Source organism: Phascolarctos cinereus, unplaced genomic scaffold, assembly GCF_003287225.1.
Source record: "Phascolarctos cinereus isolate Bilbo 61053 unplaced genomic scaffold, phaCin_HiC Scaffold_3;HRSCAF=262, whole genome shotgun sequence".
Classification (NCBI taxonomy): Eukaryota; Metazoa; Chordata; class Mammalia; order Diprotodontia; family Phascolarctidae; genus Phascolarctos; species Phascolarctos cinereus.
In genome coordinates this window covers 190,156,262-190,181,586 of record NW_027555736.1, presented here as the reverse complement: position 1 = coordinate 190,181,586, position 25,325 = coordinate 190,156,262, and the positions used below count along the sequence as shown (strand labels likewise).

The 25,325-nt window shown below is 38.7% G+C and overlaps 1 protein-coding gene across 2 annotated transcripts in view; it reads right to left on the bottom strand.

Moving 5' to 3' along the window:
* LOC110223730 (sodium/nucleoside cotransporter 2) overlaps nt 1–24,234 on the bottom strand; it is a 63,510-nt gene extending 39,276 nt beyond the window's left edge. Inside the window, exons 1-8 of one of the 2 annotated variants that reach the window (XM_078151389.1) lie at nt 23,030–24,234; nt 21,617–21,745; nt 20,779–20,881; nt 18,478–18,580; nt 18,284–18,372; nt 15,890–15,981; nt 10,131–10,314; nt 963–1,104 (exon numbers count right to left, since the gene is read on the bottom strand). In XM_078151389.1, coding sequence (XP_078007515.1) covers nt 963–1,104; nt 10,131–10,314; nt 15,890–15,981; nt 18,284–18,372; nt 18,478–18,558 — 588 coding nt within the window. In that variant the 5' untranslated portion in view covers nt 18,559–18,580; nt 20,779–20,881; nt 21,617–21,745; nt 23,030–24,234. Of the gene's footprint in view, nt 1–962; nt 1,105–10,130; nt 10,315–15,889; nt 15,982–18,283; nt 18,373–18,477; nt 18,581–20,448; nt 20,613–20,778; nt 20,882–21,616; nt 21,746–23,029 lie in introns of those variants that run through there. The other variant, XM_078151390.1, reaches the window with a different exon arrangement.
* Between the last annotated feature and the right edge of the window lie 1,091 nt (nt 24,235–25,325).

The window sequence follows — 25,325 nt, the reverse complement described above, 5'->3', positions numbered from 1 at the left end:
TTTTGAAACCTTCACTATGTAAATGTTATTCTTCCCATCTAGGTCCCTATCCGAGAATCACAGAATTTGAGAGTTGGAAGGGGTCCCAATAGGCATCTAGTGTTATACACAAAAGGAATCTACACTACAATATACCAAACAGTGGTCATCCAATGCCTCTACTTCAAGACCTCCAAGGAAGGGGGAACCCACCACCCTTAAGGTAGCCCATTACACCTGTATATTATTCCAAATGTCATAGCTGACCTGTTGTTGGAAGCAACCTGAGATTTTAGGTACAGGCCTGAGGGATCTCCAGCAGACTGTTGCCATGCAGAAAAACACGGGGGTTACTCATCTGAACAATTTCAGAAATCATGGCTAATGGTTAGATGACATCCATCCAGAGCCCCTGGGACCCCTGGGCTTGAATTGAGGTTATATCAGAACCAGGTATTCTAAGAGACTATAAGACAACTTTAAAAAAAAAAGTTTTGCTAAGTCTGCATAATAAAAGTACACTTCTGATATTTCACAATTATAGTCAAACTGTACTTTCAGATAATCAGTATGAAAATCTGCTGTCCTTCAGGAATCTAGCCAGAAGGATTGTGCTCATTCCATATACTTTTTTTAAATATAGATTTTCTGGTCCATGCATATGACTTGTCTGATTTATTTTCTAAATTCCTAAGCCACTTTCAAATACTTTAGCCTTGCCTGGCTCCTACTAATCAAAGAGGAACCAACCTGGGTTTCATAAGGATCCTTGGCATTTCTTATCTCCCTTCTGACTTTATGCTCTGGTATTCTCCCCACTCCCCATCTGACACCAACTTATTTCTTGATTCAGCAATGGTTCTATGGACAAGTAATTGGAGTTCAGGTCACTCCCATGGTAGCCACCTGATGGACTTCTCATTGCTTAAGTAGGAGGCCATTGGGGTGGTTTTCTTAGCCTTATGTATAAACCCAAGACTTACTGCAAAGTGGTGTTTGGAGTAGGCAAAGAGGATAATAATGAACATACAGATTCCAGCAAAAGAAATGAGCTGCTTTGGCCTTTGAGCAGTGTCAAGGACCAGCCACAGGACGAGGCTGACCAAGGCAACTGCAATTAGACCCCTAGAAAGAGAAGGAAAGAGAAGATATTATTCACTGGAATAGCTCAAAGATAAAAAAGTGTTACAGGCAGAGTAGTGAAGTCTTCAACAGGGAATTATTCTCAATGGGAACCCACTACAATGAGTGAATAAAACCCTTTTCCAGAATCCTTATTGGCTTAACACAGTTTACAGATGTATAAACTTCCTCACAATTACTACTAAAAATGTTTTGAAAGGACTTGTGATTTCATTGGTATAGGAAATCTGAGTGTGGAAATTCCCTCTACCAATGCAATTTGTCAACTTGTCTGTAATTTAGAATCTTAGAGAGTTGCGTTGGACACTGAAAGGGTGATTTGTCCAGTATGTGACTCAGGCTAAAATTGAACTCATGTCTTTCTGACTCCAAGGCAGTCCCTCTCCTATCCAATGGGATAATATATGTAAAAAACACTTGGCAAACTTTAAAGCACAAACATAAATGAAAGCTATATCATTATTATTGTTACTATTTTAAAAATAATAATACTAGCTGACACATATGATCCTTTCAGGTTTCCAAATCCCTTGATGTACATTATCTTATTTAACCTAATAGAAAAATACTCCCTTTGCCTGTATATGCTATAATGCCACCTACTTCAATGATTCAGAGTGCTGTTGAAAAGATCATTGATTTAGAAGTAGAAGGGATCTTTGTTATCCTCTAGGCTAACTTGTTTGTTTTACAGATGAGGAAACTGAGGTCAAGAGAAATGTAAGTGCCTTGCCCAAGATCACACACATTGTAATCTTCGGAGCCAATATTCAAACCCAGATACTCTGATTTCAAATCATCACCCTTTCCACTGTACCACATTGTCTCTCAGTGATGGACTTACGTAGATTTAGGCTAATATAAATTCTCACTGGCCCCTTATACCTGGCCTTTCCATTGAACAACTCTAAGAGGACAAGAGGAATAGCCAAAAACAGGGGGAATCTCAGAGTTTGCACATTACCCTGTGCAAAAGACCACAAACATATTGTTGGAAATGATGACCCATTCCTCATTGTCAGCAGATCTGTCAGCACTACCAATAGTTCCAGGAAGGCTGGAGATATGATGCAGGAATATGAGAATGTCAGGGTAGATGGGGAAGGTATGTAATTTCTAGAACAGAATATCAACACAGCAAAACAGTAATGCCCCATCCAAAGCTTGTCTATTCATTGTCCAATTATTTCATTGAATTGGATCATCATTTCTCTTGTTCCTGATACGGACATTTGTGATGAATGAATTAAAAAAGACATTCTGAACTCACTCAGTATGCCTGCAATTTGACCTTGACTCTTTTTCATGTTAATATTATTCCTAGCTAGATGCTGAAGGACTGTTTAAGGTATCTGCATCTAGGAAGCGCTGGCCACCCCTCCAGGAACTGAATATTCATCAACAGGAATACTCTCAGGGATATTTTGAGAACAGCTCCTTTCCCACCAATCACACATTTATTTGGCAAACTGCCTCCTTTGTTAGAAGGAAATGCTAAAGGTGGGTAGTCCTGAGCCATCTTTGGAGCCTCCCCCATGGTATGGACACATAGCCCGAGATTTTCACATTGGGACTCTGGAGGCTGATTGTGGACTCCCCAGCTGTGTGATCCAGATGTAGAGGATTCCCCTGATGGTGATAATCGATTGTGGTAAGATTTGATACTGACTGAGACTTAAGTTGTTATTGATTAAGACCTTATTAACTATTGAGACTTACTGTTTGAGATTTACTTATAGAGACCTATATTAACTATTGAGACTTATAATATTATTGCTTACTTACTGAGACTTATACTATCACTTACTTACCTTTATTACTATTTTAATAATAAATTATATATATATATATGTGTATATATGTATATGTACACACACACACATATGTATGTATATATGTATCAAACTTGAGACGCTGTGTTATTTCTAACCCAATCTAAACCAAAACTAAATTAAGCTGCAGTAAATAAGCCTGCTTCACAATACATTTGTGGAGTCATGAACAGGATGGATTTAGAAATGCCATTGTTCTCAAAGAAAACAGCCCCATTGACACTCTAGGGTGGGAAGATATGCCTTATGTATTCCTCGCTAGAGAGCGGGTTATGAGAATAGGCCCTTGTGATTATTGGGAAGGCAAATTGAGGAAAGCAGAACCTCTGGATGTTTCACACTGTTTAGGAAGTTTCCCTTTTGAAAAAGGAAAAGATCATTTGACTGTCTGCCAGAGAGGCTGGCCTCTCCTGGCTGCCTATTGGCTCATGCACCAGCAAAGGGACAAACTGATGGATGAAAAAGCTCAAGCAGAGAAAGAGATGGACAAATTTCCCCCCTCCGACACCCAGGGATCTGCTCATAGGTTATCTTTTACAGAACTGGAAAAAGCTCAGTCTCCAAGACCTTAAAAACGAACATTTTGCCTAATTCTATACAACCTGGTAGATCATAAAAAAATTCTCTGATTTGTGCAGGGGATTTCTTTTAAAAAAAAAAATTAATTTATTTTGAATTATCAACAATCACTTCCATAAGCTTTTGAGTTTTAAATTTTTCTCCCCATCTCCTTCCCTAAGACATCATGCAATCTGATATAGGCTATACATATATATTTCTATTAAACATATTTTCACATAGTGATGTTGTAGGTAAGAATTAGAACCAATAGGAGGAACCACCAGAAAGAGGAAACAAAACAAAAATAGCAAATAGTATGCTTCAATCTGCATTCAAACTCAATAGTTCTTTCTTTGGATACAGATAGCATTTTCTATCACGAGGCCTTTGGAAATGTCTTAGATCCTTGCATTGCTGAGAAGGGTTAAGTCTATCAATATTAGTCATCACACAACTAGGCTGTTACTGTGTACAATGTTCTCCTGGTTCTGCTCATTTCACTCAGCAACAGACCATACAAGTCTTTCCAGGTTTTTCTGAAGTCAGCCTGTCATCATTTCTTATAGCACAATAGTATTCCATTACATTTATATACCACAGATTGTTCAGCCATTCCCCAATTGATGGGCATCCTCTCAATTTCCAATTCTTTGCCACCACAAAAAGAGCTGCTATAAATATTTTTGTACATGTAGGTCCTTTTCCCATTTGTATGATCTCTCTGGGATATTGCCCTAGAAGTGCTATTGTTGGGTCAAAGGGTATGCACATTTTTATAGCCCTTTGGATATAGTTCCAAATTGCTCTCCAAAATGGTTGGATTGTACAGGGGATTTCTGACAATCCTCTCTGAGCTTTTGGATTCTCCTTGTCATTTTTGGTGTTACCCTACCTGTATTTGTTCTGTGTTTATGTCTCTGTGTGGTGTGAGTGAGTGTCTGTGCATAATCCGTACCCTGTAAGGTTTAAAATGCAGCCAGCCAGCAAGAGTAGCTTTCAATGGCTACAGCTGGACTTTGCTTGGAGTGCCGCTTTCTCTCTCTCTCTCCTCTTCTCCCTCCCTCTCTGATTGCAGCAGCCTCAGAGGAGCGAGTAGATGGGAGAGAAAAAGAGAGAGAAAAATACTTTATTATTTAGGTTATATGCTTGGTAAAAGCAAGTTGAGGAGAGTAAGAGAAGTGTTAGATCAGAATTAGAAAGAAATAAGATATGTGCAGTTTTAAAAGGGGCTTTAATCAAAATCCACCAGAGGGATAAGTAGATAGGAGGAAAGGCAAAAAAGTATAAACATGTAGGAATGAGAGGAGTATCGGTAAAAAGAAAGGCATAATCTATTTGCACAAACTGTGTGAACAGAGGGTTTGAGAGTAATGGTTTGGAAACTTTTGGAAAATTATAAAAATTGCAAATTTATAAACTATAAATTGTAAAAATTATAATTTTAATTATAAATTAAAAAATTCTCTCTCTCTCCATTCCAACTCTGGCCAAGTTTGAATGTAGAGGAAGAGACAAGAAAGAAAGATGGAACCTTTTCCTCTCAGATCAAAGAGAGGCAGGTTGACTTAATCTTTCTTGCCTCACATAAAAGAGAAAAGTTTTTGTGTACCAGAACACAACCAAAAGGTAATTGAATTCATTCCAGTCATATTTTAAGTGAAATGTTTCACTACTAACTTGATGCTTAAGATAAGTCAGAATTTATTATACTATTTGGTACTAAGGCAAATTGGGAAAATGCATGGATTTGAAATTTGCTGCCTGGGTAGCATTAAGCACGTTATCTCAGTTTACCTTACATGATTAGAAGGTGCCTAATACAATGCCTGACAGAGGGCAGACGCTATAAATGTTAACTATTATTATTAGTTCCTTAATTAGATGTGGTTGGGTTTTTTTTTTAATTTTAGGCAATTGGGGTTAAGTGACTTGCCCAGGGTCAGAGAGCTAGTAAATGTCAAGTATTTGATCTGAGGCTGGATTTGAACTCAGGTCCTCCTGACTTCAGGACCGGTGCTCTATCCACTGCACCACCTAGCTGCCCCAAATGTATTTGAAGGGTTTTTTTGTTTGTTTTTTGGGGTTTTTTTGTCTAGGCAATGGGGTTAAATGACTTGCCTAGGGTCACACAGCTAATAAGTGTTATGTGTCTGAGGTCAGATTTTGAATTCAGGTCCTCCTGACTCCAGGGCTGGTGCTCTATCCACTGCACCACCTACCTGCCCCCCTTAATTAGATGTGACCAGTATACAATGCCAATGGTGATGAGATGCCTGATTTTGTATGTAAGGTAATTTGGAAATATGTTCAACAGAATTGGAGTCACCTGATTTGTTTAAAGTTGTGTTTGTTTAAAGATGTGTTGTTCTATTTGTTTAAAGATGTGTTTGTTTAAAGTTTTAAATGCCTAATATTGTTTCAAATTGGCAAACTTTTGTATCAGTTATATTAAGCAACTTTCATAATTTAGATGTTATTAATATATGAACTGAAAGAAACTAAAAGATGGTGGGAAAATTGTGTAAAACCAGTTATGTCATTTCATCAATCCTGGTATCCTTGTCTTATAATGTTTTATAACTGCCATTTAGAAAACCAGCTATTTCCACCTTTGCCTGTAGTTAAAGAAGAGATCACAGCTAAAACAATTTGGCTATCACTCATGAAAGTTGTAAGGTTGTTAACTAAGTTATTTGGACTTACTGTTTTAATGCTAAAACCTAAAATTGTTAATTGATTACTGTGTGTGGAAAGGAGGGGATTGGGTGAAAACCTTATCCTGATTGTTTTTGCTTACCTCCTTGAGGTATGGGGGTTGGCGGGCAGAGGCACCAGAATCAAGCACCTCTTTGGGGTCCATGTTGATTCTCCTTATTTTGTAAACTTGCCAAGGACCCTGGAAACCACCTGCGTGGGCAAGGTCATCTTCCCCAGGAAAAGAACTTGTTTGGGTTATGGAGTTCCTAAACAATGAGCTTGGTGTGCTGAGAAATTGCAAGTTTATGTACGCTAGATAGAAAGGATTTCCAATGACTGGCTTTTACACCAGGACAAGTTTAAAATTGAGAAGGAAAGATGTCAAATGGAATGCCTTATGTATGTGAGTCCTGGTAAATTTTTGTTGCTCTTGCAACTCCATGAGAGTAAAAATAACTGTATGTGGCTCTAAGCAGTGATTGGTGAAACTTGCTGTTTGAGGTAAAAGACTCTTGGTATTGTAACTAATTTTGTTTTGAGTTTGAATTTGGGTGTGATTTTCTGCATTAAACCAGTAACTTAGAGAACTGCCACAAGCTACTCAGGGGAAATGTGATCCTGTGCTGTTAACAGGTAGAGTTCTGCATCTGGGAAAAAGTCATAAGGACAATCTTAGCCTCAATCCAGGATGGGATCCTCCTGGCTCAGTTTCCCCACTGTGTTCCTTTGAAAAGGAATGTTTCCCACCTCACTGTTCCTGAGTCTGGCTATGAGGTGGAATTGATACTGCATGGTGGGAGAACTTTGACTGTCATCTGAATTCAAACAGAGCTAAGGATGTTTTATCCTGTCATATTTGATATGTCATATGTCCCTGCTTTTTTATCCTTTTATAGCAAATTTCTATGATCAGAGCAAGTAGTCAGTAAAAGATATGAGCACAGTGTAAGTATGTGAGATCTTGCTGTTTTGATCTTAATTTGTAGTCATTCCATGGTTTAAACAAGAGTTAAAATTACTGTTTGAATTTATCATATGTAAAAGATTCAATTTTTGACGTATCTCTTATTTCCAGAGTGAATATAATTAGAGAAGGATAAACAGGCTTGTGAAACAAAGATGTGTATCTATTTAGTTGTGAAGTTAAAGTCAGGAATCTCTTTTGTTTAGAGCAATACAGTTATGTTAGTGAAGAGTAATAAAAGCTATCTTGTCTTATGGTTGAGATAGAAAGGAAAATTAAGTAGCCTCATTTGAAAATTTGAAAATTTGAAAACTTGAAAATTCGTGAAATTTGAGATGGCCCTATCAGAAGGATACCAGTCCATATTTACTCTGCTTCTGGTAATTGTCCTCCTACTCCTTTTTGGCCCTTGTTTGCTTAACCTCCTTGCCAGATTTGTCTTCTCTAGGCTCAGTGCCTTCCACTTGCAAATGACCTCTCAGGCTAGATATCACCCTCTGTCGGAGACCATGACCCATCACCTTCTGGACTTGAAACCAGCGAAGTTCTGTACATTGGCTAACGAGCCAACCACTTCAACAGGACCCCAAGAGGCAGGAACAGCTACATGTCCATTCTCAGCAAGAAGCAGTTTCAGAAGCCAAGACCTTCATCCCTCACCCCAAAAGATTTTGGGTCTCATTTGTTTGATGGGGAAATGATGGATGCTTGCACTCAGATTCCAGCCCTAGGATCACGTCTCTCTTCAGCCTTTATATGATATGATTATTGTTTACTGTTTTATCATTTTTCAATTGTTATTTGTTTTGTCATCTAAAAGCCCTAGGATCATGTCTCTCTTCAGCCTTTATATGATATGATTATTGTTTACTGTTTTATCATTTTTCAATTGTTATTTGTTTTGTCATCTAAAATAAGTATATTCTCACATGTTACATTTTATTCCTGATGAACTCTGGGTAAAATGACACCCTAGTGATAGACCAAAGGCCACCAAAATTATTGCACAAGGCACCAATAACACTGTTTCTCACATGTATTATGGCTTTGTGTATGCTACCATGCCATTACTAGTGGAACCCATATGGGATACCATAATGGATACCCCTTGTTTTCTTTCTGGACATATAATCTTAGCAAGCATTATGGTCCTGTACTTATAAATGTAAATATGTAAGCAATGATAGGTCCCTTTACTTGTATATGTGTTACTTTTGATAATCTCACTGCTGATCCAGAAAACTTTACTCATGTTGTATGTAATAATTGTACTACGAGTGTTTTTATGTATCTACCTAACAATTGTTCATATTGGTTTCCCAAAGTCACTGTTTTGTATCAAGGAGAAAGTTATAACAATGTTTCTTACACACTAACGCCATCTAAACCTCCTCCCTCACAGAAGACTTTAAATCATCTGTTAAAAACATCCCTTCACCCTTATTATATATCACAATGCAACTATAGTACTTCCTGGTCTCAACATGTCTCTATGCTAAATAACAGTCACCATCCACAGTTCGTGCCCCTAAAGAATATATTTTCTTGTGTGGACATTATACCACCCCTATCTTTGTGTATGAAACAGCATGTGGCCTCCAAGACCTCCAAGAATCATTAGACTCTCTAGCCAATGTAGTCATGGATAATAGGATAGCTCTAGATTATCTACTAGCTGCTGAAGGAGGAGTATGTATGGTACTAAATACTTCATTTGTGTGTATGTAAATCACTCTAGGCAAGTTGACACTCAGATTCACCATCTCTAAGAAATTGCTCAATGGATGCAAGATACCAGGTCCCAAGTATTCTGGACACAATCCTAGGGGGCATCTATTACATCTTATTTGATTGGTTTAATCCCCACTGGTATATTAATTTTATATTTTTGTGTTTTGGTCCATGTGTTTTTAATTGTATAACTTCCTTTGTTTTTACTCAGCTCCAGGTATTCATCTCTTACAAATGAGCTTGGTAGAATGTAGGGCCGAATGTGATAAATAAATTAAAAAAGACATTCTGACCTCACTCAGTATGCCTGCAATTTGACCCTGACTCTTTTTCATATTAATCTTATTCCTAGCTAGATGCTGAAGGACTGTGTATAGTATTTGCTCTCAGGAAGGGCTGGCCACCCCTCCAGAAACTGAATATTCATCAACAATAATATTCTCAAGGATGTTTTGAGAACAGCTCCCTTCCCACCAATCACACATTTATTTGGCAAGCTGCCTTCTTTGTTAGAAGGAATCATGAAAGGTGGGTAGTCCTGAGCCATCTTTGGGCCTCCCCCATGGTATGGACACATAGCACAGATTTTCTCGTTGGGACTCTGGAGGCTGATTCGGGGACTCACCAGCTGTGTGATCCAGATGTAGATGATTCCCCTGATGGTGATAATCGATTGTGGTAAGATTTGATACTGAGACAAGTTGTTATTGTTAACTATTGAGACATACTGTTTGAGATTCACTTATTGAGACCTATATTAGCTATTGAGACTTATAATACTATTGCTTACTTACTGAGACTTATACTATCGCTTACCTTTATTACTATTTTAATAATAAATACTATATGTATATATATACATATATACATATATATATATATAAAACCTGAGACTGTGTCATTTCTAAACCAATCTGAACTGAAACTATTAACAGTAAATAAGGCTGCTTCATAATACATTTGAATGGTGAGTCAATTGATTCCCTTTCTCTGAAATATCATTATTCCCTTTGGGCATGCTAAGAGGCAGAGCTAAACCCAATGGCCCCAGTGAGTCCAGCAATAATCTCTCGTAGGAGATACAGAGAAAGACAGAGACAGAGACACAGGAAAGACAAAGAGAGATGAGAAAATAATTCTAGAATTTGGAGTAAAGGTGGCACCTATCTGAAAAACAACAAAACTGTGGGGTGCTTAGTCATTGAAGCACTCTTCCAACTCACCATTTTAGCCAACGCCACAGCTGAGAATTTTCAAAAGGCTTCCCATATCTCAACAGTTTCTTCCCAAAATGCCTTTTAATGAGATTGTAAGCCAAAAAGACGAGGACCAAACAGGTGAGGACAAACAAAGCCAGGGCTCTTTGGAAATTCAGGATACAGGCCACCAAGACATATGCAAAATAGGCTAAAGAGAATTGAAAGAGAAAAGGATGTAAGTCAGGGAATGGACCTTTTTTTTTGTAAAAATAAATTTTAATCATGTCTTTTGTTTATTTTTTACATCACTAAAATTTTTTTCAGTATTTTTCCTACGCCCCAGCAATCCCATATAACAAATAATACTTTTACATGAAACAGGAAAAGAGAAAAAAATCAGCAAAACTGACCAGTGGCCAAAAAAAATCTGAAAATATATACAATGTAACACACCTGTGGCTCTCTCACCTCTGCAAAAAGGTAGGCAAGGGATGTCTTCTCATATCTCTTCTTTGGAGTAGCTCTTGTTCTTTGTAATCTTGCAACATTCATTTCTGATTGTTTTTCTGGTTGTTCTTTGCTTTTACATTGTATATATTATTTTCTTGGCCTTGCCAGCTTCACTCTGCATCAGTTCATGTAAATCTTCCCGTGCTTCTCTTTGCCCATCATAGTAATATTCCATTACATTCACGTACCACATTTGTTTAGCCATTGCTCAATCGTTTCCAATTCTTTGCTATCACAAAAAATGCTGCTGTAAAAGTATAGGTGTATATGAGGATTTTCTTTTTTTTTTTTAATCAATGACCTCTTTGAGGCATAAGTCTTCTGCATAATGTAGTCTCCTTATTTCTTTTTATGTTGTGAATATTTATTTATCTTTTGTTTGTCTGACAGCATAATTTCTACCACTGCCTTTTGGATTCACCTGATACATTTGTTCTAGCCTTCCATTTTTATTCTGTATATGTCTTTGATTTTTTAAAAATTAATTTATTTTGATTTATCAACAATCACTTCCATAAGTTTTTGAGTTTAAAATTTTTCTCCCCTTCCCTCCCCGCCTCCTTCCCCAAGACAGCACACAATCTGATATAGGCTATACATATACATTCCTATTAAACACATTTTCACATTAGTGATGTTGTAAGGAAGAATTAGAACCAATAGGAGGAACCCCAAGAAAGAGAAAACAAAACAAAACAGAAGGAAAAAAATAGCAAATAATATGCTTCAATCTGCATTCAAATTCCATAGTTCTTTCTTTGGATGTGGATAGCATTTTCCATCATGAGACCTTTGGAGATGTCTTAGATCCTTGCATTGCTGAGAAGGGCTAAATCTATCAATATTAATCTTCATACAACGTGGCTGTTACTGTGTACAACATTCTCCTGGTTCTGCTCACTTCGCTCAGCATCAGTCCATGCAAGTCTTTTCAGGTTTTTCTGAAGTCGGCCTGCTCATCATTTCTTATAGCACAATAGTATTCCACTACATTCATATACCACAACCTGTTCATCCGAGGGAATGAACTTCTAAGGGGGTGAATAGAACATTTGCCATGAATTTTAAGGATTTGAGCAAGAAAGACCTGCAATGATCTCCCAAGCTCAGCCCAACCCCTTGGCATTTTATGGCATTTGGCCTAAGCTGAGTTGCTCAGATATCAGTCATTTTCTTTTTTTTTTAATGTTATTTTTTTAATCAGCAAATATCTGCCCTTTCTCTCTCCTACCTCATCCTTTCCCTCAATTGAGAATTAAAAAAAACAACTTGCTACAAACAAGTATCACCAAACAAATTTCTGCATTTGACCATGTCTAAAAGGAAAAAATATATAAATACATATGTATATGCATATATGTCTCATTCTGCACTCCAAGTCTCATTTCTCAGGAGGTCGGTAGCATGTTTCATTGTGAATCCTCTGAAATTGTGTTTCAACATTACCCTGATCAGAGTTCCTAAATCTTTCAAAGTTGTTTGTCTTTACTATATGGTTGTCATTCTGTAAACTGATCTCCTGAATCTGCTCACTTCATTCTCTATTACTTCACACAAATTTTCCCAGGTCTCTCTGAAACCATCCCCTTCACCATTTCTCAAAGCACAATAGTACTCCATCATATTCATATATCATTTATTGCCCAATTGATGGACACCCCCTGAGTTTCCAATTCTTTACCACTGCAAAAAGAGCTATATATATTTTTGTACATCTTTAGTTAGAGTTTGGTTTGCTTGGGACTAATTTCTCCCGTAATCTCCCCTGCCTCTTATTTCCCCTTTCCTGAATTCCTTTCTTCTTATTTCTCTGCTGAGTGAAATGTATTTCTGTACCCAACTGAGTGTATGTGTGTTCTTCCCTCCTTTGACCAGTTCAAATGAGAGTGAGTTTCAATGTCACCTAGGGGAGTTCACTAAAGTTTTCTGGACTTTGGCTCCTTGACTACCAATTTAGAGGCTGGCCTAAGGAAGCAGCATAGTCTAGGAGTGGTAAGAGTACTAGATTCAGATTCTAAGGATTATAGATTTAAAACTAGAAGGATCATAGGATCATAGTTTTAGGGCTGGAAAAGACCTTAGAGACCATTCAATCTGACTTCCTCACTTTACAATGAAGAAACTGAAGCACGGAAAGGTTCAGTGACTTGCCCAGGGTCACATCACAACTAAGTATCCGAGGTAGGCTTTGACCATAACTCTAGTACCTATCCCCTGTGACATGCTGGCTCAATTGGAGCTTATCTATTTTATAGATGAAAAACTGAGGCCTGGGGCAGCTAGGTGGTGCAGTGGATAGAGCACTGGCCCTGGATTCAGAAGGACCTGAGTGCAAATCCAGCCTCAGACACATAAGATTTATTAGCTATGTGACCCCTGGGCAAGTCACTTAACCCCATTTCCTAGCCAAAAACAAACAAACAAAAAAATAATTGAGGCCCAGACAAGTTCTTCTTTTGAGCCCACCCTGCCTTGAGCAAGCCTGTAATTCTTTGATTTTTCTTTTTTCTTTTTAAATTTTTCTCCCTTAAGCAAATGAGATGTGATTATAACACAGCATATTAGGTCTAGGAGGTAAAAACAAAAAACAAAAAATTAAAACTCTACCACCCACCAATGAAGTCATAATAATAGCTAGTGTTTATATAATATTTTGAAATTTGCAGGGGCAGCTAAGTAGCGAAGTACATAGAGTGCTAAGCCTGGAGTCAGAAAGATCTGAGTTCAAATATGACCTCAGACATTTACTGTGTGACCCTGGGCAAGTCATTTTACCCTGTTTGTCTCAGTTTCCTCATCTATAAAATGAGCTGGAGAAGGAAATGGCAAGGCACTCTAGTATCTTTGCCAAAAACAGCCCAAATGGGATCAGAAAGAATCTGACATGACCAAAACAACTGAACAACAATTAAAAAAAAAGGGTAAAGAACCTATTTGTACAAAAAAACATTTATAGCAGTGCTTTTTGTAGTGCAAATAATTAGAAATTGAGGGGATGTTCATCAATTGCAGAATGACTGAACAAGTTGTGATTGTATATGATATGTATATGATTGTAATAGAATATTATTGTACTATAAGAAATGACAAGCAGGTTGATTTCAGAAAAACTGGGAAAGACTTATATGAACTGATGCAAAGTGAAGTGAGCAGAACCAGGAGATACTGTACAATGATCAACTGTGAATGACTTAGCTCTTCACAGAAATACAATGATCCAAGACAATTCCAAAGGACTCGTGATGAAAAATGCTATCCACCTGCAGAGAAAGAACTGATGGAATCTGAATGTAGATCAAAGCATACCATTTTTCACTTTCTGTATTTTTATTTCATAGATTTTTTTTCCTTTGGGTCTGCATCTTCTTTCACAACATGACTAATATGGGAATATGTTTTGCATGATTGAACATGTATAACCTACATCAAATTGCTTACTGTCTCAGGGAAGAGGGAGGTAAGGGAGGGAGAGAGAAAATTTAAAAATCAAAATTTTAAAAAATGAATATTAAAAAATTGTTTTGACATGTGACTGGGAAAAAATAAAATATTATTGGGGAAAAATGATTTGCAAAAGGACAGATGCTTACTGATCTGGAAGAGCAGCACAGTGGCTAAAGATGGGTCCGCATCCATGGTCATTTTCTCTTCCTATTCCTCCCCTTCTTCTTCTTCCTACTTTCTTCCTTTCCCTTCCCTGAATCCAGCTTAGGCTAGCCCATCCCACCCTGGCTCTGAGGGACAGCCAGAAGTCTGCCTGCCTAGATGCCTAAGTGGCACATATCTGCCTATTAAAGTTGGGAAGAGGAAAACAACTTTTTGAGTAATAAAGATGTCTCCTAAATTCAGGTACTACCTAAATGATGATGATGTCATTGGTTCCATGAAAAGTAAAAGAAGAAATCTTTTGGGAAAAGATTCAGATGAAGAAGATTTTTTTTCCCTAAGGAGTCCATCTGGACTAAGATGTAGACCTCAGCATGTATAGAATCAGGTGGAAGGAATTGGCGTCATGCAAGGAAATATTACCAAGGTAATTGAAAAAGAAGAGAGACTAGGTGAGCTACAAGACAGATCAGAAAGTTTAAAAGATAATGCAACAGCTTTTAGCAATGGAGCTAAAAAGTTCTGAAGACAAATGTGGTGGCATGGATGCAAAATGAAGTCATAATGGTTCTGGCTGCCATTTAGTTTTGGCTGGTGATTCTCAGTCCTACTGTCCTGAAATAGCAAGCTTGATCTCTATTAAAACAATTCTGGGACAATTAAAAAAAAAAAGAAGATTTCCATATAATTTAATCAAATATGTATACAACTTTCAAAAGCTTTTTTGTCAAGAGCTAAAATAAAGCAAGTGCCCAGTTCATATTGGAGCACTGACGAGGTTCTAGTCTCCTCCCATTGAACAAAATATGCTTTTATTAATTTGTTTTAAAAATAGAAACATCTACTTTTCCAAGTTCTAGGAATCTAATTTGAAACTGGATATTTGCTAATACAATATTTGTCTATACAGCTAACCTCTGGTGATGATATTTATAATTTAACACAATTTTCTACTGTAAACTAAAGAAGTAGGGATTTATTGCATCAAGTTCAGGATAGGGTGGGAGGTAAGAAGCACATGTAGAGAGATGAAGTGTTATGTACAAGGGGTGGTAACCACTCAGTTAATGATTACAAAATGTCTAATTTTCCTCGTGTAAAAAAATTAGGGCTTTGGAAACGGTTTCCATATATTTTGTTGTTGTTGTTCAATCATTTCAGTCCTGTCTGACTCTTCCTGACTCTATTTGGGGTTTTCTTGGCAAGGAGACTGGAGTGGCTTATCACTTCCTTCTCCAGCTCATTTTACAGATAAGGAACTGAGGCAAATAGCATTAAGTGACTTGCCCATATATCTATGGAGAACTAAGGTTTTCCAATATTACTACTTTCAACTGTGACTAAAGACATTCTGGTAAACCTTAAAAAATTTTCAGAGTACTTTACATATTTTAATTGATTTGAGCCTCACAACAACCCTGTGTGTTGTAGGGGATATTATTCCCTACAGAAGCAGACACAGAGCAGTTAAGTCACTTGCCCAGGGTCACACAGCTAGTAAGTTTCTGAGGAAGGATTTTAGCTCAGGTCTTCTTGACTCCAGGCCCAGCACTCTATCCACTGTCCTACCTAGCAGCATGTTTTATAGCAATGCAGCACCCAATCCCACAGTGATATAATCTCTCACTTCTCAGTATTTGAAGAAAACCGCACTCAGAATGTCTCACCTGTACACAGGAGGCCCCATAGGATTCTCTGGAACAGCTGGGCATGAGCTCTGTAGAGCTGTTGTACCTTGGAGAAAGGCTCCTGGCTCCTCCTTATCGAAGAGCAAATAGCAAGAAGTTAGAATGACCTCAGCTCCTTCTCATCAGCTCCTAGACTCCCAGCCCAGGAGGGACTCCTGGATTCTGTCTTTATTCAATGGATGCACTCAGCAGATGATGGTCTTTGGCACGAAGAAAACTGATCCTGGTCATGTTAAATCTACCCTTTCTGGGCCCCAAATCCCAGCAAACTCCATCCCACCTGGACCAAGAGGTCTCCCAGATTACCCCTCATGCCTCAGGAAAGGGAATAGCTTTTTTTCTGCCTCTTTCATAGAAGGTTTTCACTCATTGCTGTCCCCTAAGGTCACTGAATGCACAGTAGTGACATTCTGAAGTGGGGGAAGGTGAAGGTCTCTTAAAAAGCCCTTCTGGGCTTTCTAGCCCCCAGAGACACCCCCTTGAACAGTCCATCAATGTGTTTACAGACGAGAAAACTCCAGTGGGGGGTTTACTCTAATTGGTTGGGTTGTTAGGAGGTACCAATAGTATGAGTGCTTCAGAATGACCCTAGCTCCTCACTTGTCTCTGATATCTGTGAGCTTTACACCCAAACCCTACAAGCAGACCTCCTTGTTTCTCTGAGCCCAATGGCTCTCTTTGAGGATGGTGGTGTTTCCAGGGAGAGTTTTTATGGTGGAGAATAGGAGGGTGTCATTTAACTTCTCCGTGTGCCTAGGCAACTGCATCAGCTGAGGGGGGAGGGGCTCACTGGGAACACGGAGGAACCATAGGATCATAGAAATAGAGCTAGAAGGGACCTGAAAAGCTTCCTCGTTTTACATTGAATGAACTGAAGTGGCTTAATTTGGACTTGGACTATGGCTATAGGGAAGCATCAGAGGTGGCATTTTAACCTAGATAGTCATTCCACTCTAACAAGCTGCCTTTGAATAGGGGTGAAACCAAAGTTTCCACAGAGAGATAGAGATGGTTGGTCAGTCAATAAATATTTATTCATCACCACTATGTGCCAGGCACTGTGCTAAATGCTGGGAAAGTAAAAAGAGGGAAAAGGCAGTCCTTAATCTCAAGGAACTTACAATCTAATGGATGGACAGACAGGAAAGAGATGGGGGCAGGTAGGTTGTGCAGCAGGTAGAGCACTGGCCTGGGAATTAGGAGGACCTGAGTCCAAATCCAGCCTCAGACACTTGACACTTATTAGCTGTGTGACCCTGAGCAAGTCACTTAACCCCATTGCCTAGCCAAAACTAAAAACAAGCAAGAGACAAAGATAGAGGCAATGCTAGAGAAAGAAAAAGGAATAGAGAAGAAAGACAGATATAAGAGACACAGAAACAGAAGGGAGTGACAGAGAGCGAACGAGAAGATAATCTAGCATTGGTGGGAGCATTCAGGAAATTGGAGTCCAGAAGGTTATTTTAGAGTCTAGATAGGGGAAGTAGGCTTCTGGGAAGAACACAAGTTTGATTCGAAGGAGTATAGATGAAAATAGCAAATATTGGGATAGTTGTGGAAAATGGCACCTACTAAGCGACTGCATGTGGATTCTAGATCTGCTTCCCATGCAGTAATACTTGTTTCAGGGAGCAATGGTGAAGGGCCATTGTTCACATTTGGTCTCTCATCCTCTACGTGAGGCACCTTCCAGCTCTTAATTGGTGTTCACCTGGTTCTCCCTTTACTATCCTCTCATCATCTTCCTATGGACTCATTCCACTTGGTCAATGTTCTTTCTAAAATGTAGTGACCAGCACTGAGCTCAATAGCCCTGGCTATGCTCTGACCAGGACACAGGGAAACGTGGCTTCCATTTCCCTTTGTCTGGACAGTCTCTATTGTCTACCGTATCACACCGTTGACTCATATTGTACTTGTGGGAAACTAAAATCCCAGAATCCCCAGTTTTGCACAAACTTGTCTCACCAGACCTACTCTCTGTGCTTTCCTTGTCAATCAGTCTGTCTGCTAGAACCTATACTATGTGCCAGGCACTGTGCTGAGTGCTGGGAGTACAAAGAAAGTCAAAAGACAGTCTCTGTTCTCAAGGAACTCATAGTCCAATGGAGACAAGACACAACCAGGTAAGAACGAACTATAGGCAGGATAAATTGTGGACAGTCTCATAAGGAAAGCACTAAAATTAAGGCAGACCAGGAAAGGCTTTTTGCAGAAGATTGGACTTTAGTTGGGAAGGAAGCCAAGGAAGGTGGGGATAAAGAGGGAGAGAGTTCCAGATAAGGGAGACAACCAGTGAAAACTACATGTATAGTAGTTTTTCTGAATTCTTGTAGGACTTTACATTCATCCCCATGAAATTTCATGCTGCACCTTTGGAAAGCGGAAAGCTCTGATCCATTTCCCAAGTTGATTCCTGTATCTTCATTCCTTATTTTTTCTGGAATGTCTGGTTCTTCCCCCTAAAAACATGCACAAAGTCTGTGTAAGTCAAGGAGAAGAGCAATGGTTTAGACATGATGTTGAGGCCAACACACATATTTCTGTATAAGAAGAAACACAATTACCGTCATATCTAGTCCCTGGTTGTCCATATAGTTCTCTGTTGGAGAAAGTGAAATAGATTCTTTCTCTTTTTTCTTCTCCATCTCTTGTTAGTTTTTTTCCAAGCTAAAAAATAAAAATACAAAACTAAAGATTGAGTTGAAAACCCATAATTTGGGGACAAACTTTTTCCCAGTTGGGGCCACTGACTCATCAAGTCAAGTCAACAAGCATATATTAAACCCATGCTATGTTCCAGGCACCTTGCTAAGCATTGGGGATCCAAAGACAGGCAAAAGAAAATCAGTTCCTGCCCTCAAGAAACTCATAGTCTATTGGGAGAGATAACATGCAAACTACAATGTACAAATAAGACATATACAGGATAAATCTGAGATAATCACACAGAGCTAAAGAGCTTAGCATTTATATAGCACTTTAAAGTTTGCAAAACACTTTACAAATTTCTCATATTATCCTCATAACAACCCTGAGAGGTAGGTACTATTATTATTCCAGTTTTACAAATGAAAAATCTGAGGCAAACTGAGGTTAAGTGACTTGCCAAGGGTCACACAGCTACCCGACGTCAGATATGAACTTAGGTCTTCATGACTCCACATCTAACACTCTATGCTCTAAGTCGCCTACCTGCCTAAAGAGGGAAGGAACTTGGAATAAAAATGGCTGGGAAAGGCTTCTTGTAGAAGGTGAAATATTAGATGGGACTTGAAGGCACTCAGAGAAGTCAGGAGATAGACATGAGGAGGCAGAAGATTCCATGCATGAGGGACAGCCAGTAAAAATGCCTGCAGGGGCAGCTAGGTGGCGCAGTGGATAGAGCACTGGCCCTGGATTCAGAAGGACCTGAAGTTCAAATCTGGACTCAGACATATAACACTCACTAGCTGTGTGACTGTGGGCAAGTCACTTAACCCCAATTGCCTCACAAGAAAAGAAAAGAAAAGAAAAGAAAAGAAAAGAAAAGAAAAGAAAAGAAAAGAAAAGAAAAGAAAAGAAAAGAAAAGAAAAGAAAAGAAAAGAAAAGAAAAGAAAAGAAAATGCCTGCAGTTGGGAGGTAAGTGTCTTGTTTAAACAGCAAGGACACCAGTGTCACTGGATCACAAAGTACATGGTGTGGAGGAGGTATGAGGTGTAAGAAGGCAAGAAAAGGTGTTGGGGAAAACAGCAGAGGCAGAGGAAGCTAGGGGACAGTGACTGAGAAAACTGAGCAAATGAAGACAGGGGATTTAAAGTATTAAAGGAACAAGGGGACTGAGATGGTTAAGGGAATGTGGAAAGAAAAATGCTAAGAGGACATACCAGTTTACTATCTATATGTTAAAGTCTATTATAGGTAACTACTTAAAGTAGCAGAAACAGGTATGCATGGTGAGCCAAGCAAATTGTGCATGGAGTATCAATTCTTGTACAACCATCTTTGTTCTATAACATTTCCCCCTTCAAGTATGAACTAAAGGGTGTGAAAGATATGAAGAGGTAAAAGTCAAAATTGGGAAGACTTTCAAGGTTGAAGCAGATATCCTCAGGACTGTAGTATAATATTGGCTGATTGTTAATTTCTGCTTAAGACTCTTTCCCACACAACAGCTATGGGTAGTCTCTCTTTGTCTCAGGGCTTAGAATCTAGTTACCCCTCCAAAAGCAACCAAGCCATCCTGACATATCTAAAGAAACCTTTGTGGTAAATCCGTGTGGGACACTACCCTAAAAAGATCCATGTCAATGTCCACCTTAGATTTATAAACCACTTCAGATTTTTAAAAATCCATGAATAGAGAACAAAACAAGGGTAGGTAATTTAGAAACCACTTTAGATTTTTAAAAGACATGAACAGACAGCAGAAGCAAGGACAGGTATCAGGAACACATTGCATAAAATGAGGTTCACCTGAACAGTAATAGAATTAACTGAATTTAGTCATTCTCCCTTAAGAGAACCCCAGAGATGATCAATTAGGCCTCTTGTTTACCTTGATGTGTTAGTTTCTGCTGGATGTCCCGGATACTCTTGGGAGAGTGCTTCTGAGGGAGTGAATATGAAGTGGAGTCAGAGGACCCAGCAGAAAAAAGGGGTGGGAACAGAATGTCATGTGGCTCTGGGGAGGAGGATCCCTCCAGGTAGGGGACTTGAGTGTGGGGGGACTTAAAGGGATGGAATCTGCACCTCTATCTCTGCTACTTAGTCCCTCTTACAGTAAAGTTAACCAAATCACTTTCATCTCTTTGGCCAGGTTCCTCATTTGTAAAATTAAGGGGCTGGCATAATTCCAGAGGACTGATTGAGGAAGCATACCACCCACCTGATGATCCATCCAAGATGCAGAATGAGACATACATTTTCAGACTCAGCCAATGTGGGCATTTGTCTTGGCTTGACTATTCTCATGGCTTCTGTTTTTCTTTCTTTTAATTGGGTGGGGAGGTGAGAAGGATATAAAATGAATGTTTGTTCATTAAAAAGAAAGAAGAATAAAAATAAAACTTACATAAAAAGGTACAATAAAATGAAACAAAATATCCCCAAGGGAACTACAACCAAAATGAGGGTATTGCCCCCAAGGGGCTCACAATGAAAAACAGGAGAACTGAGATTCAAGACAACTGAGTCTGGAGACACTAATGAAAAACCTTTAACTTACAGTTTTGTCCGGGTTGGTCCCGTCTACTCTGAATGGACAAACCAAGTATTTAACACCTATTTTTGGCCTTGCCTGGTGTCTTCAAGCTAGGTTTATGGTTAAGTTGGGTGCCTTGTCTGGCACTGTGGGATGTGCAGGGGGATATTAAATAAAATTAAACATAGTGACTGATCAAAGAAGCTTATAATCTCTTTGGAGAGACAATACAAACTCCTATGAGATACTTAAAAAAGAAAGCAATACTGCACAGATTTATGTCTAAAGGACTCGGGGACATTAGTGTTCGAAAAATTGCAATTGTAGGTGTTCAGAAAGAGGATATGTGAATGTGGGTAGGAGTAACTGCCTCTAGGCATGTCTACTTGGATGACAGGCTGTCACCTCAAAATGATTCTGTGCTCTTTCCTGACCTCACTCTCCTTCCTCTTTCGTTTTGATTATGCTCCCTTCTTTTTCTCTCCTTCCTGGCTCCCCTTTAAAAATATACATATATACATACCTTCTAATTCCTGCTCCAGAGCTGGGCTGAGAAAAAAATGTGCAGCCTGCCATCCAGTACAAGATGAATGATGCTAAATGGGTGTACCATCTCTGTCTTCGCATTCTCCTTTTCTTGCCCCAACTTCCCCTAAAAAGTTTATTATGAAAGATATTTTACTTTCCTTGAACACCCAAAAATGAAAAGAGAGAAAGTTATTGCAACCATTTCACTCAGATGGATTGGAAGCTCCCTTAAGAAACTGTTGGGTTCTGAAGGCAAACACCTTGGCAGAGATTGAGTCTCCAAGCAGGAGGAGGGACTGCTCTAAAAGTACTGGCTCCACCCTCCTAGGCATAGCACAACAAGACAACCAGACTCCAAATTTGGATTTCCTTTCTCAGGTCCTTCATCACCTTAGGAAGAAGCAGCCAGTACCTAGCCTTGCAATCCCTGGGCAAACACCCAAACCCCTCACTCCACTCCTCCCTCCTCCACCCCCTCTCCCCAGTAAAACCCTTATTCATTTCCTCTGCTTCCACTCCAGGGGGGAAAGTCCAAATGTTATTTCTCAGCTTTAAAATCTACTTGTGAATAAATGCTTCTCTTTCAAGTGCTTTCCGATGACACAGTATCAACAGATCATAGATTTAGAGCTGGGAGCCCAACAACCTGTTCATCTTACAAATGAGAAAACTGAAAGGAGTCTGCTAGTCTGTGTTAAATGGTCACATTTCAAAATGTTCATGGACTAAGATTAATTGTTGAATTGATTTGTGATGGTGAAAAAAGGTATCCTAGTTCTTTTGAAGGGTTTTCATTGACTATGTCATCCAGCCCTCACAATAATGATCCTTCAGGGTAGGTAGGGCAGGTCTTATTTTCCTGACATGGGAAAAGACTTGCTCAAAGTCATGCAGATAGTAAGAAACAGAGGCAAAAGGGGAACCTGGTATTTCTAACTCCTAGTCCAACAGACTTTCCATATACTACCTCTATGGCAAGTTAATGGGACTGTTGACCAGAGTTCTTAAGTCTGAATGACACTATAACCAGGCTGAGTATCAACTTAATTTATTACGAGAGAAAGCAAAGACATACATGAGAAGACGCCTCCACACAGAGTACAAAAGGGTCTAGGTCTGCAGGCAATGCCTGATATATTTAGGAGTTTTCAACTAAACTGAAAGATATAGGAGGAGGAGAAGGGTCAGCCCCTTCTGGGAACCACCAGAACATTGAAGCAGGATGTTCTTGTTCATCATGAGTTGGGGAGGGGGCATCTGCAAACCACAGGACTGGTTTCAGCCAGTTCTAGCTAGCTCTTCAGTGGGCTAGCTCAGCAGGTGCAGCCAAAGCAGGGTTCCAAAGTGAGGCAGGTGCAAAAGATCACTGGTATGTCAAGGCTAAGCAAGAGTCAGACTGGCTACTGACCAGTCCATTCTGTCTTGAGGCTCTCCATCCTCCTCTTCCTCCAGTCCTATGGAATAGCGTAACTCAAGGAACACATTATATTCACAAGGCAGAACTTGAGAGAGAGAGAGAAAAGTGAAAAAGAAAGTCAGCTATTTGAGTGGAAGGTCAAAGATACCAAATCAGAGAACCCAGATTGAAACCCTATTTCTGACACCACCTGTGGTTGACAAGCCACCCTACCTGGCCTCAGTCTTTTCACCTATAAAATGAGGTTGGACTAAATGACCTCTGAGCTCCCTTCCAGCTCAAGACCTGTGGTCTTAAGAAAAAGAAAGAGAAATAAGTTTTCTTGTCATGGAGATTGGACAGAATCTACCTGTTGCTAGAAGAATCAGTAAAGTCCCTAGGTCTGAGTGGGGTTTCAAGTCCAAGGAAAGACTTGAAAGCAGAATTTCCTCTTGGGTTCCCTCACCACATTCAGCATTGGATACAGTGGGACAGCCTGAACCCAGATTTAGATTTTCTTTCTTGGGTGTTCCTTCAGGTTATGCAGAAGTCTGACTTAGTAGGGAGCACCTGACCTGCTGCTGTTTGGATTTCCATGCAACTTTTGGCCAGATGACTCTGAATTCAATTGACTTCAACACCATGTATTAAGCATTGTAAAGGTGAACTCAAAAGTTTTTCAGGCTTTTTCTTACTATATCTCCATACTTATGAAAGGCCAGGAATCTGGCTAGGTAGGAAGGATAATGACTTTGCTCTCTGGACTTAGCTTCATGGTCTTTGCCTCATCTAAACTTATTTACATGGGAAATTTGAAAGGACTTGGAGAGGAAAAAAATTGGGAAACACCGAATCCTAGAACTACTTGGCTGTTATTGAGCATTCGAATAGTCCTTACATGGATAAAGATCAAATATAATCTAGTTATCAGATAATAAAATCTGAAAGTATCAGGAAATGCAGAAAAATGATAAAATATGGAAATAGTGCAATAGGGGCTATGGACAGAAAGGCACACATACACGGTTAGTGGAGCTGTGAATCAGTTTAGCCATTCTGGAAAGAAAACTGGAATTGAGCTTAAGCAAAAAGACTTAAAAAAAAGACTAAAATGTCCATACTCTTGACCTAAAGATTCTGAAACTAGTTACATATTGCAGGGAAGTCAGAGACAGAAAGAAAAGTTCCACATGCATAAGAATATTCATAGCAGCATTTCTGGTGTAGCAAAGAAATTCAAGCAAAGTAGATGCCCATCAATTGGGGAATAGCTAAAAAAATATGTTACATAAGTGTAAGGGAATATTACTGCACCTAAGAAATGAAATAGATGAAGAATTCAGGGAAGCATGGGATGACATGTGAACTCATGTAGAGTGCTGTAAGTAGAACCAAGAAAACAATATATTCAATAACTCTATAATAATAACTATTTATTCAATAATTCAATAACTTCAATATCATACTTTTTTTAAAAATCTAGGTTTACAAGATAAGGTCAAAATGGATACATAATTGAGACATAAAGGGTGATACAATAAGCAAATTAGGAGAGCAAGGAATAGTTTACCTGTCAGATCTATGGAGAAAGGAAGAATTTATGACCAAACAAGAGATAGAGAACATTATGAAATACAAAATGGATAATTTTTATTACATTAAATTAAGGTTTTACATAAACAAAACCAATGCAACCAAAATTCTAAGGAAAACAGAAAATCTGGAAACAATCTTTACAGCAAGTATCTCTGATAAAGGCCTTATTTCTCAAATACATAGAGAACTGTGTCAAATTTATAAGAATACAAGTCATTCCCAATTGATAAATGGTCAAACAGGCAGTTTTCAGATGAAGAAATTAAAGCTATCTATAGTCATATGAAAAAAATGCTCTAAATCACTACTGATTAGAGAAATGCAAATCAAAACAACTCTGAGGAACCATCTTACACCTATCAGATTGGCTAATATATCAGAAAAGGAAAATGATAAATGTTGGAGAAGATGTGGGAAAACTGGGACACTAATGTATTGTTGGTAGAGTTGTGAACTGATCCAACCATTTTGGAAATGGTGTTATGAAAAAGCCAATAAAATACATAAACCATGGGTTAATTTGATTTTTTTAAAAAAAGGAAAGAAGAAAACTAAATTACCAGTATCAAAAATTAAAAGGGTGAACGCACCACCGGAATGAAGACGAAATTAAAGCAATTATTAGGAGTTATTTTGCCCAATTATATGCCAACAAATCTAACAATCTAAATGAAATGGATGAAGATTTACAAAAATATAAATTGCCCAGATT